We start from the raw sequence: 13,757 nt of genomic DNA, 5'->3' as shown, positions 1-13,757 counted from the left end.
GAACTCGCTAAGCAAAAGAATCCACCGAATGAGTCGGGGTTTAGCGTCTTTCTTTTGAAAAAGAAAACGCAACGCGGAATGATCGTTGAAGACAATTGTTTTGGATAAAACGAGGTACGAGCGGAACTTATCGAAAGCGAAAACTACGGCTAAAAGCTCTTTCTCGGTGGTAGTGTAGTTTTCTTGAGCATCATTGAGGGTTTTTCTTGCGTAGTAGATGGGGTGGAACTGCTTATCCTTTCTTTGTCCTAAAACCGCTCCAACGGCATAGTCACTCACATCACACATTAGCTCAAACGGCAAGCTCCAGTCGGGCGAGATAAGAATAGGTGCACTTACCAACTGTTCCTTCAAGAAGTTGAAGGCCTTAAGACACTCCTCGTCGAAGACGAATGGAACATCCTTCTCTAGCAAACGGGTCATGGGGCGGGTGATTTTTGAGAAATCCCTAATGAAGCGCCTATAGAAACCCACATGCCCTAAAAAACTCCTAATCGACTTAACACTCGTGGGTGGAGGTAACCTACTAATGGTGTCTATTTTCGGACGATCTACCTCAGTACCCTCTCTCGATATCTTATGCCCTAACACTATACCTTCCGTCACCATGAAGTGACACTTCTCCCAGTTTAGCATAAGCTTCGTCTCTACACACCGCTTCAACATCCTCTCCAAATTCTTCAAACACACATCGAAAGAGTCACCATAAACTGAAAAATCATCCATGAAAACCTCCATGGAAGTCTCTATCATATCCTGAAATATGGCGACCATGCAACGCTGAAAAGTAGCTGGAGCGTTACATAACCCGAATGGCATGCGTCGGTACGCATAGGTGCCATAGGGGCATGTGAAGGTGGTCTTATCCTGATCCTCGGTGCGATGGGGATCTGGAAGTAACCGAAAAAGCCGTCTAGAAAACAATAGAATTGTTGACCGGCTAAACGCTCCAACATTTGATCTATGAAAGGCAATGGGAAGTGGTCTTTACGGGTGGCATCATTCAACTTTCGGTAGTCGATGCACACGCGCCAACCCGTGACCGTACGTGAAGGGATAAGCTCGTTTTTTTCATTCATGACAACGGTCATCCCCCCCCCCCTTCTTAGGGACAACCTGTGTGGGACTAACCCAAGGTGAATCTGAAATGGGATATATCATCCCCGCATCTAAGAGTTTAAGAACCTCCTTTTTCACTACATCTTGCATGTTGGGGTTAAGCCTCCTTTGTGGTTGCACCACCAGTTTATAATCATCCTCCATGAGTATCCGGTGGGTGCAATAGGAAGGGCTTATGCCCTTAATGTCGGACAACCTCCATGCAATGGCCTCTTTGTTGGCCCTCAACACATCTAACAACCTCACTTTCTCACTCTCCCCTAACTCGGATGAAATAATAACGGGTAGCTCGGAACCCTCCCCTAAGAAAGCATACTCTAGATGAGATGGAAGTACCTTAAGTTCTAAGGGTGGGGGTTGGGTGGTGTCATCACTAACCGCTAACACATCGGGGATTAAAGGAATCCCCTCCTCTTCAACTTCACCTACACTCTCCAACTCCTCTTCTACCTTCTCTCCTACCACTAGGTCCGCTCCACTAATGTACTCTAAGCAATGGTCGACACACGAGATAAATGAGTTCAAAAAGTAGACGGAATGGCAAGGACCACTATAGTAATCCGAACCACTCGGGTGGTTCATGGAACGGTCTATCTCAAAAGTAACTATCTCCTCACCGACCCTAAGGGTGATCTTACCATCGTAGACGTCTATGAGTGCTTTGGCGGTACGTAAGAAAGGACGACCTAGGATAATGGGGACTCTCTCATCCGCTTCCATATCTAGAATTACGAAATCAGCGGGAAACACGAATTTGTCTACCTTAACTAGTAAGTTCTCAACTATACCCCTAGGGTACTTAACGGACCGATCGGCTAAGGATAATGTCATTCGCATAGGTGCAAGCTCTCCTAGGTCTAGCTTCTTGTAAAGAGAAAAGGGCTTCAAATTGATGCTAGCACCTAAGTCGGCTAAGGCTCGAGTGTTGGTATTACTACCGAATAGACAAGGAATGGTAAAAATACCCGGATCGGTAAGCTTTTTGGGAAGCTTATTTAACACAACGGCGGAACATCCCCCATTCAACGGGACGCTAGACAACTCTCCTAATTTCTCTTTGTTCCTGAGGAGGTCTTTCAAGAACTTCGCGTATTTGGGCATTGATTAGAGTGCCTCTATAAATGGAAGGTTAATCTTCAATTGCTTGAAGATGTCCAAAAACTACCCGTATTCCCTTGAGTATTTTTGGTTTTTAAGGCGTGAGGGAAACAGAACATACGCATGGTTCACTAAAGGTGAAGGTCTAACCTCTATAGGGGTTTTCTCAACTTTCTTCTCACTTTGAGACTCACCGGGCTGTGCGGTACTTGCTGGGCTTAGCCTCTTTTGCACTTTGCCGGGAGCCTCCATTTTGATCTCCTCATCTATCACATCTCCCTCTTCATCAACTACTCTCTCTTCTACACTCGGGTTCCCTACGGTTTTGCCACTACGAGTGGTAATGGCTTTAGCATGGGCATCGGGATTGGGTTGGGTGTGACCCGCAAACTGACCAGGTAGCCTCTCCTCTAATTTTCTAGACATATCCCCTACGACTCGTTGAAGATCTTGGAAGGAGGCTTGGTGGTTCTTAAGCATGAGATCGTGTTCACTGAGGGTCTTTTGAGTGGTTTGGTCCCTAACAATTAGTTGACTCATCATGGACTCCATCCTTTCTAAACTACCCCTAGATCATAGCTTGAACCTTGACCTGTTTGACCTTGGTTATTTGACCCCCTATCCTTGACCTGCCCATTGAACCCTTTGTTGAACTGCCCACCTGAACCCCCACCAAAGAGCGAATTTTGGCCCCTATTTGGGTTTTGAGCCATTTGAAAGCCAGGGGGTCCATTTGAGCGAAAAGTGTTATTATTAAAGTTATTATTATTATTACGCCAACCCAACCCAAAATTATTATTACCAAAACCGCTAGGTTGACCTCTACCAAACCCTCCTCCTACGAAATCGACCTGCTCCTCACCAACAAGTAATGGACACGCATTCGTGTCGTGACCCCCTCGACAATACTCACATTTGTCTACCTTAGCCTTGATTTCTTTAAGTTCCCTGGACATGTTTTCCAAAACATAGGCTAAACTAGGATCCATGGTGACATGGTTCACCCCTCGGGCGGGTGCACTAGTAGTGGTATTGGAATTATCACTTTGATACCTCTGATCGGATCGTGATTGGGATTGAGACTGAGAAAATGCCTCAAAACGCTCTAGAGACTCAGCAACTGTAAGAATACCCATCATATGCCCCCCCGCATTAGTATCGAACCTATCACGAGTCTCTTGGGTGAGACCGTTATAAAATTTCTCACATAAAGCCCAGTCGGAAAGACCATGCTGGGAGCAATGAGCACACAGGTTTTGGAAACGCTCCCAAGCAAGGTAGTAAGGCTCATCGGGCTCCATGCGAAAGGAGTGGATTTGGTCTCTAAGGCGTGAGGCTTTAGCGGGCGGGAAATACTTATTCAAAAAGGCTTGACGAAGCCCCGCCCATGTGGTGAAGGTACCGTTTGGTTGAGAGTCCAACCAAGTAGCCGCATGACCGGCTAATGAGAATGGGAAAAGCTGTAGGTAGGTGGCATCGTTGGGTGCACCGTGAAGGCTAAAGGTAGCTAGCATACGAGAGAAACAGTTGATGTGGGCCAGGGCGTCCTCATCGTCTCGGCCATGGAATTGAATGGTATTGGCAATGGCTTGCATGGCATAAGATGGAATCTGCTATGAGTTGTCATTGACTATGGGTGCAACGGTGATGGGTGAAGCGAGGCCGGTGAAATTTTGGGTGGCTTGCTGATGGACGGTTTGCCTAGGATTGGCCATTGGTTCTAAGTTTCCTGGATTACTAGAGGTGCTAGAAGGAGGACTATCGGGTGGGGAAACCTTGGGTGAAGTTTTAGGTGAGCGGTTTGGCGAAGGTGGTGGTGTAGGAGGTGGGGTGGGTAATGGGGTGGAATCGAAATTGGGGAAACGAGTGGAGGATGAAGAAGTAACCTGAGGGCCTTGGCCCAATTGAGATGATGACTGCTTGACTGGTGGTGGTGGTCCATGCGAGCGCAGATGTGGCATCCACTACAAGCAAAAACCTGAAAACAAGAAAAACAAACACTAGTTACTAAGACTCAAGATGAAAATAAACGACACAAAACAAAATAAACACGTAGCACGTATTTGTCACTGAAATCTATCAAAGCTAATGAACGCGATTACCAAGAGTTCCCGGCAACGGCGCCAAAAACTTGATGTGTGCTAAACAGACTATGAAAATTAACTATATTAGACTCTCTAAACTAGACACGACAAAGCTTTAAATTCTAGACTCAACCTAAACCACACAATCGGCAAGTGTACCGATCAATGTAGTATAACCTAGGAAGTCCGGATATCGAACCACAGGACTCTATGTATCACGCAAATTAGACTCTAACAGACACTGACAGACACGACTTAACTTGTTTTAATTGCTTTGGGGGGGGGGGTTACGGAAAATCTAGGAAATCTATATTAAACTACTAAATTAAACTAGAACTAGACTAAAGACGAATAAAGACTGAGGACCTTTCTTATATGAGAACGAGACTACCTAGATAAGAATCCTGGATTGTTTTTAAGAGATTACCGATTAAGTTAAGTGCACGAGTTATGGAACCGGGATCTTAAAGTACTAAACCTATTAAGAACCATCGAGGCCCCTCGACCCTTCTCAAGGAGAAACCTGTGGAGCTACCTAGGCCGTTAATCCTACCGGTTATTAGACTTCTTCCCAGTTGTCTAATTATTGTGTAAGTACCCTAATGTTGACCTATTCTTTTCCAATCCTAGATCTAGGGTAGTTTGAAGTAAGTAATTTGATTTGATAGACTAATAGAACCGACAGGTAAACCAAGACACGACCTTTCCCAAGGACTATCTAAAGCAATTCGCCGGGTAAGACCTACCAATAGCCCCTCACTTCCCAGGTATTAGGACTAGTAGAACACTAAGAATTAGCAAATTATTACTAGTTACTTCTAGGGGTTATTGCGCAATTCTCCCTAAAGAGTGAAGGTTTTCTAACGTGATGTAGACACTCACCGAAACCCTACCCTAATATGACTCTATGTTGTGATATAGACCGTCACTAAGAATCATATGAAGTAAGTAATAACAATAAACCAATTCAAAGTACGCATATACATCAAATCATTAAACCAAACCGCTTACTAAACACAATCACCCATAACAATCATGCAATTAACAAAACCGGTAAAAACTTTATATTAATCCATTCATCAAGTCTAGGCGGTTTATGAAATTAGCCAAGCATACTAAAACGTATCATCAATCCAAAGAAATCTAGAACAGAATTCATTGTAACAAAGTTTCGAGACAAATAACCGACAAAACAAGGGATTAGAAAACCCGATATAATCTTCGATTCTTCGCCCTCGACTCGTACCAATGATTCCTACGCCTTCAAATCTCCGATTGCTTGCCAAGAATGCTCCAAAGTCGCCCAAAAAAAGTCTAAATTCGTAATTAGGGTTCTTCTTAAGTTTCTTGGGAATCATCAATCAAAAACCCAAGCTGCCAAAGAAGTTCATGGTATCATATGCCGCTACTTACTTGGCCAGAGTAAGCGATTAACACATGACACGCATGACCTTTTTACAGTTTTCACATCACGCCCTATGTAAGTAATACCTCTATCTGTTTTTCTTGGAAACAATATCCCGGATAGGTTTTCTATTCAGGTCTTTCCAAGTTTTCAATCTACATATGCAACTTTCAGTCTCTACATATCTGTTGCATATTACTATTTATGCAATGATTTAAAACGTGCACCTGATAATGCTTGCCCTAACGGGCTTCTCTTGCCATTAGCCTTGTTCGCGGTCGTTACTCGATTTAGTCCTTGATGGGCATGTTCCTCTTGTCATGCCTCGGACTGTTCCTCTATCACATCTTGCATTTGTTTAACCTTTTCCATCTTTAAATGTAAGTGTCCTTCAATCAAGACATTCACAAAGTTAGTAATGTCAACTTTACTAAATGCCCGTATCATAGTACAAGGCTTTTGTACTATATGTGTCAACGCACGAAATGTTGTTAACCATATCTATCATTTAATTTGGGGTAACGTGTATTTCACGATAACCCTATGTGTTGTTTACAACACTTTAATACGCTAAACGATTAACATACTTACACTTACCGGATTTGCGATCAAGCCTCGAACCGAACACACCTTACTCTTTAACTATGAGCTCTGATTACCAACTTGTAACACTCTAGTTATTATTTTAAAGGTTTTCGTATAAATTACGAATACAGACATGTATTTAGTGTTACGTATCCTTAGGAAATTCCGAGTAAATTAAAACTTTTACAATTCATAAGCTATTCTACGAACGTGATTGGGTTCGTCGTTAAAATTTACAACGAGGAAATGTGCGGAAGCATGAGTCTTTATTGTGTTCGGTTCTTCAGTTTGATCGTCTTCCGGCATCCCATAGTGTACCTACATTTCATAAACATGAAATGCTTAGTCATACAGGGTTTTAAACGTGTCTAAACGGGTCCGAGAAACAATTGATAACAAAACAACAATTTCAACCTGACCTCCACCGTAAATTACGGTGGCACCGTAATTTACGGTGGCCACTGGTTCTACATGCCCCTACCGTAAACCAGTAGGGGGCTACCGTAAGACTTTTCATCTCCACCGTAAATTACGGTGGCATCGTAATTTACGGTGGACTCTGCATCCAGCTTTTCCAATTTGCCGTAATTTTGACCCATTCATGTTTTTATCAAACGAAACATGTTTGTTTGATCCTTATTCTCACGGTAATCATAATTTCAATAATTCCTATCATATTAGGTTCAAGTCACGGGTTCCTTACGTATCTTAAAACCGTTTACGCTCATATGCATATTTCGACCCGTTAAGGGTGTTTATGCATATTTTGATCATGAAACGCTCTCATTCATTTCTAGCATTAACATACAACATTTCTTATCAAGTGATCTTCCACCACAAACTTATTTGTGGTGGACTTAAGGGGGAAATCTATATAATCCGAGTTTTTCTCGTCGGATTACTAAATTCACGACAAAGACTCGTATGGAGTCATTTGACCAAAGGTTTACATCCTTTGCGACTTAATACTTATTTCAATTACCTACTTGATCGTAAAACTCGTTTCAAAACTACCTTTAAAGGTTGTTTATTTGAATTAGCCAACTAGGGCGTTTTAGTCAATTTTTGTCATTCTTTTACGACGAAGGACTATTAGTGCTTGTTTGAACCCCAAATCCGACCTTTTAACCATATTCTTGTTTAGAAACCAATATGTTTCTAAAACACCTTAATCATAACTCAACTTATTCGGCTTACCTAAAAGATAACCGGATATCTTATTTTAACCTCGTCTAACAATTATAAAACTCCAAGCTCTACATGATGAGTTGTATTATTATACATACCTGGCTCGGATCAATATATTGACCCGTTTTAATACATTTCCTTAGTGGCTGCTAAGCGATAGCGATGTAAGCATCCATGTGCTATTTATTTCCTAAAATCATGCATCTTGACAACCCATTAGTCGATATCGTCAAAGGGTGATAATTTCACCTTTTGACCCGTTTGGCCGAATTGACCGATTATATTAGCGAGATGATACTCATTACCACCTCGTAAATAAACATATATATGACTCGCTCCGATTTACACCGTGCGGTCACTTACTTAAAATTCCATTTCTTAACACTTTTTAGCCTACCATGGCTTACGTCATAAATTATCTTTTTTTTTTCGTAATACGACAAAAGGATATTATGAAATATATGACTAGTGTAAGATATACTTACTTCGTGTCCGAACTATGTTTTTTTTCCTTTCCTTCTTGATTCGTTTGACCCGCTCCCTCATCAAGCTTCCACCTAGCTTGTTACGCGTCAAACTATCATCATTGTTTTCAAGGTGGTTAGTTTAATCACAATTTAATACGATTATTCCACCTTACGCATTTCATACCAAAGATTACCATTTATCGGATTATAGGTCAGTTTGACTTTTAAAAAGTCAAATGCCCATTAGTATACTAATTGCATATTCGAGTTCATCAACTAGTTTTAGCATTCTTTAATTACCCGGTATGCGTTATCTTTAGACCACCGTTTTAACCAAAGTTCTAACCACGTTCATCATATTTAGAACTCTTTTAAATCACATTTTGTATAATAGCCAAAACATCACAATTAAGTGTTTTAACTACAAAAATTCTAGTTTCGAGCCTTCTTTGAGGCATTTCATCAAACACCTTAAAGGCAGAATTTTACATGTTTATTTATCATGTCTCTAGCTTATCTCTTAGCCCAAATTTCACATAAATCAACCGTCTTACAAAGTGGTTAACTTCTACAATTTCTGAATTCACTTCAAAATTGTCAATTTACACTAGATAGTGGGAATGCCCGCGCGTTGCGGCGGGTGCGTTTGTTTTGTCGCGTCATAGTTGTTGTTAGGATTTGTGGTGTGTGTATGACTCCTGTGGTTTGGTTATACCTTATGTTTTACAACAGAAAGTTTCTCGTTTTCTTTCTCTCGTTTCAGTGAACTTGCGACTTGGTCAAAGTAAAGAACATATAAAGTCATGTTAAAAGAACATTAGTAAAAAAAGATCTAAAACTAACAATTCATAATTGGTACAAAACTCAAAACAAAGATTAAAGTGAGACGCAAGGGTATATTTGTAAACAATGTTTGACCAATACTCACCTCCCCTACAAACAACAGTATGAAAAAAATATGTTACAAGTTTCGTTAATTTCTAGAAAAAGAAACCATGTTTATTCTTAGTCGATTGCGAAACAAGTTTTGGGAGGGTGTTAGATATCATGAAAATACATAACTAAAGACTTAATAAATTGCTATAGTAAAATTTACTCATTAATTAGGTTGTAACTATCATAAAAAAGAGTAAACCAGAAGGATACACGTTAATCTTTCATATTTATTCTTAGCATTTGAGAAATTTCTCTTTTGGTACCTGAAATGAATATCCATCAAAAAGAATTTATTTAAAGATATTTTCTTTTTACTCTTAACTATTACTTAATTAAGTTGCACTTAGAGGGATTTGAACCAACGTCACATTTGTGAGAGGGTAACAATCACCAATGTCACTAAACCACAAAGCCATGGCTAAAAAGTGTATATATGTATAATAACATAAAAATTATACTAAAATTTCGACATAACTATATATGGCTGTAACCTAAGTGGCTAACCTTGGACATTAAATTTCTACATGTTTGGTTGTAAGCCTGTAACATACAATAGCTTCTTTTTTGTACAAGTGAGTAGTCAATGGTTAGACCATGCGCTATGACACTGAATGGATGTGGTATCCGTAACTGACTGGAAAGATAATCCATTGCGGCGCTACATTCTTCACTATATGTGGCTTTTCAAAAGTCAGAAGCCGGTGAAAATATACATGTAATGCTTCATAAAAGATGTGCCTCTCAAAGCACATTACATAATAAATTTTGTATCTGCGGTGGCTATGAATTACATGAACAAGGCAAAGGAGTAAAAACACTTAACCATAAATACAACAAACCTATTAGCTCTGTACACAGCTTGCAAGCTGAGTCAAAACGGTTTAACGGTCCGGACTAATTGGCCCGGTAAACCTTCAGATAGGGCAATGCCCCTATGACATCGTTGTAGTCACTGCGGTCGACTTGAACCTGCATCCAACAATTGATCAAACACCCTTCAAATGTGGTCATTTTATGTACCCAAATCAAATACGGAGCTCGAACCTATGCCTAAAATGCAACATATGATAACAGTTTCGGAGAAAACAAATCTATAATTTCTTAGTTTTGAACACTAACCGTTTTAAGAGACGTGTTCTCTTAGCATTTTTCTTTCTAAGCAAATGTTGTTTCCCAGTTCTCCTCCTCACAATCTTCCCTGTTCCTGTTACTATGAATCTCTTTGCTGAAGCCTACAAAATGCAAATTTCATGATAACAAGATTTGGTTTTTATAAAGCATGTGGAGTTCTGATGCGTTTTCATCCCAAAAGCCGATGTATGATGCGCAATACACACGCACCATGTACGCAATATTTGGTTTTTATAAAGCGTATGGAGTTCTGATGCGTTTTCACTCGGCCCATTCTGATTCGTACGGACCCCTTTGAACCCAGATGTGGTTTGACCCGAACTTTCTAAATTGTTATGTCCAAAAAGTTTTGACTATTACTGTAATAAAGTTGTTTTTGTAATCAAATCATAGTTACAAGTATATATATAGAACTTTTTTGTAGAAAAAGACAAACAAGCAGGCTACAGAGCAACCCAGCCCGAACCAACCCGTTTCGAACTCTACAAAAATGACTAATTTCAATCCAAGCCAATTCTAACCCGTTACCTGACGAGCCCGTGTTGCCTCCTATGTAATTTGTAGATTTCACACAAAAAAATATAAAGTGGGCCCGTTAGACTCAAACATGAGACCTTTTAATCACAAAGGATTTAAATTTATATATATACCTCTCTGTACTTGCTGGTGGCATTCGGTATGCCTTTATACGATGAACATGGGCTCGAAAATTGTGCTGAGCTCGTGTGGCTCCAGTAGCTACCAACACTACCATTTATTGGCATATCATTAGGGCTTTTGCCAGGTGACTTCCTTGGTGGTGTACAAGACAAACCCGAAAACTGTTTCAACTCATCTTCGGTCAACGCCCCTGAAATCGGTCTATCTTTTATGCTTTTTACTGAAGTCACTGTTGATTCGGGTCAAAGTAAAGAACATATAAAGTCATGTTTAAAGAACATTAGTGAAAAAAGATCTAAAACTAACAATTCATAATTGGTACAGAACTCAAAACAAAGATTAAAGTGAAGGGTGCTTAGGCTCAAACTTACTTTGTCACCCATTACATCCATCATTCGTCTCAACATGACCACAACTTGAAAAGATCTCGAACTCAACTCAACATGAGCAATAGATTTGGGTTACCTTACACAAACAGAGCAAACATCTTTTAGTATCGCCATCCTGCACATGTGATGTTTACTTGTAAGCATAAAACATAGTGAACACTATGATGGCGAACGAAATTAAAGTACCAACTACTCCAATAGAAGTAATGGCCATGAAATTGTGGAAAAAATGCTTCTTTTTCACCTTGAACCTATTGAAATCATTTAACGGTACTCCTAAAATATATCTCATTTCAAATAAAGATAAGCAATAGGGACACCTCAAAATTTACCTGATAGTTGGATGTAATTCTCTCCGTGTATTCCATGTGCTTCTCATAGGCCATGTAGCTCCCACTCCCCTTGAATATACAATACCGGATTAGCTACAATTTCTAAAAGTTACACCAATACACATTGAAGATGCTTAAGAACATAAAATTTGAACAGGAACTCTCTAAAGCTAGGTTACGATCACTTACTAAATAGTAATGATAAATCTTATGGTTAGAAGCTCCAGATATAACTATCTCCACTTTTCTTCTGTTATGCTGGTGTCCACATATCAATCCTCAATATCTTATATTATCAAAATCTTAAAATCCTCATTTACTAAAGGATCATATGGATAAAGGGTTCTTAAGTCAAGAATGCTCACCCGACTTATGAAAATGGTTAATGCTATCTATTGTGAATTTTCAAATCTTCTTTTCTTCCCTGGTTTGCTAAATTTTTCATAGGATCATCAAACACCTCTGATCAAAGTTAAAAAAAAAACGAAATCAACAAAACTTCAAATCCAAACAAAACATTATTGCTGAAAACGAAACAGATGGGGTTCGTTGATCGTAACCTTAGCCGCCGGTATTCAAATCAGATCGGTTCTGCAATAGAACCCTAGTTGAAGCCGCCACTACTTGAGCTCAAACCAAAGGAACCCTTGATCGATCATATGCCTAGAAGGGCGAATGGAGTATAGGATGTTTGTGAGGATATGATGAAGAATCCATTAGAATACAGAGATTGAAGAAGAAAAATGAAACCCTAGACCACCGATTCCCCAAATAGGAATAAAATTTAGCAGTTCTTCCCCAAATTTTCTACAATAGTTAAAAAAGTAACATCAAACAAAGGAATAAGGATGAAGAAGCAACAAACCCTAGTTTTGCAGAAAACTAAAATCGTTCTTTTTTCCTGTTGAATCCAGAAATACATCGTCAAATCATCAATTGCATTCAAATCCATTGGGATTCGCCGGTTAGGAACGTCATTTGGGATTCACCGGTGTTTTTGGTGATTTCTGAACTATTACAATTATGACCAATTATTTCTCTCTTATCGATTTCTCTCCTAATCTCTTCGCTTTCCTTTCCTTTCCTTGAGTACCTGAAAAGCTTTGGACAATTAACGCAGGAGAGGGTTTTCCCATACCATTATAACCCTGAGGTGTCTTAAAATATTGAGCCCTTTCCCATTCTACCCCTCTAAAACGTGCTATATTTCTTTGTACATATTGTTTCAAAACTTGTATACAATGTAAAATTACATTTCAGTACATCACTTCTCCTTTTTAATATAGTATAGATTAACAATCTATTTCCTAGTGTTCATCAAATTTAACATAACTCACTAATCACCTACAATGGTGATCATAATTTTCACTAAAAATTCACATGATTTCAGCTTGTGTTTGTCTAGGGTTTGTCCCTAAACACTATAGTAGTTCCTAAATCATCATAACATACACATGCAACTAGAATCTCAGATTATTCAAAATTCATGAGAATTTCAAGTTGAAAGATTTCTCAAAATTTTACATACCTTGTAATCCCCTTGTGATGAGGATCAGGAATCTATGTTTAGAATTCGATTTGGACTTGAATTGAACCTTCAATTTGCAAGATTTGTTGAGTTCTAGGGTTTTCACCCTCCTGGTCGCTCCTGGAGATCGATCCACACACTTAGTGTGTGTGGTGTGTTATTATTTTTTTTATTAAATAAAACTTGTTTCCTTTCTCACGGTTTTGGTCCCTCAAGTTTAGATATTCATAAATGAAACTATAACTCATAGTTTATTATTTAATTACCCATTACTAACTAGGTTAATCTTACCTAGTTAACTTAGTGGGTTCCGGGAGTTAAAAACCCGTTGTATTTTAAGTCCCGTTACTCGGACTTTTACAAATTTCATTTCATTAAAAGCTTTTATTCACTTCTTATTTAATATTAGGATTAATTATTTAAAATCCTAATATTTACCGGGTAAGTTTTACCGCTAACGGTATTTTACCCGTCTTTTAGTGCTAACGGGGTTTGATTACCAAACCCGTTTTCGGGGTGTTACAAGTCTACCCCCCTTAAAGAGGTTTCGTCCTCGAAACCTTTTCTTACATAATTTATCGAGTTTAACTCCATGCATTTGCTCTCGATAATCAATTAAGCATTTTTCCTATCTTAACCGATTGTTAGTATTACCAGAAAAGTATGGTAATACTCTTTTGGTTATTAATCATCTATGTATCTTACATGACATAATGCGACTGGGAATAACGTAATCTCGTTATTTCCACTAGTTTAATTAACTTAGCGATATTCCTTGCTTTCATATCCTATCGAATTCTTTGTGAATCCGTTACTTTGACCCGTTTAAAGGTCT

At 39.2% G+C, this 13,757-nt stretch overlaps 1 protein-coding gene and 1 long non-coding RNA gene across 4 annotated transcripts; both read right to left on the bottom strand.

Moving 5' to 3' along the window:
• Positions 1-6,429: 6,429 nt before the first annotated feature.
• LOC110930167 lies at positions 6,430-13,124 on the bottom strand. The gene is made up of 3 exons (XR_002587672.2): positions 12,923-13,124; positions 7,578-8,056; positions 6,430-6,609 (listed from the first exon to the last, which is right to left on the bottom strand). It is a non-coding gene; the product is annotated as an uncharacterized LOC110930167 (long non-coding RNA).
• On the bottom strand, positions 9,634-12,070 carry LOC110930166. Of its 3 annotated transcripts, XR_002587670.2 has the most exons (8): positions 11,955-12,070; positions 11,760-11,856; positions 11,584-11,652; positions 11,395-11,463; positions 11,045-11,177; positions 10,664-10,893; positions 10,002-10,114; positions 9,634-9,851 (listed from the first exon to the last, which is right to left on the bottom strand). XR_002587670.2 is itself a non-coding variant. In XM_035987595.1 (6 exons), coding segments are annotated over exons 3-6 (390 nt in total). In that variant the 5' UTR covers positions 11,046-11,177; positions 11,395-11,463; positions 11,955-12,058; the 3' UTR covers positions 9,634-9,814. The 3 variants fall into 3 exon arrangements, 2 of the variants coding, with proteins under 2 accessions (XP_035843488.1, XP_035843489.1); XM_035987595.1 differs by lacking the exons at positions 11,584-11,652; positions 11,760-11,856 and having other exon boundaries at positions 10,664-10,902; positions 11,955-12,058; XM_035987596.1 differs by lacking the exons at positions 11,760-11,856; positions 11,955-12,070 and having other exon boundaries at positions 10,664-10,902; positions 11,584-11,743.
• Positions 13,125-13,757: the final 633 nt, after the last annotated feature.

This window comes from Helianthus annuus, chromosome 3 (genome assembly GCF_002127325.2).
Source record: "Helianthus annuus cultivar XRQ/B chromosome 3, HanXRQr2.0-SUNRISE, whole genome shotgun sequence".
Lineage (NCBI taxonomy): Eukaryota > Viridiplantae > Streptophyta > Magnoliopsida > Asterales > Asteraceae > Helianthus > Helianthus annuus.
Note: the sequence above shows the minus strand (reverse complement) of the source record. Positions and strands in the feature narration are given on the sequence as shown.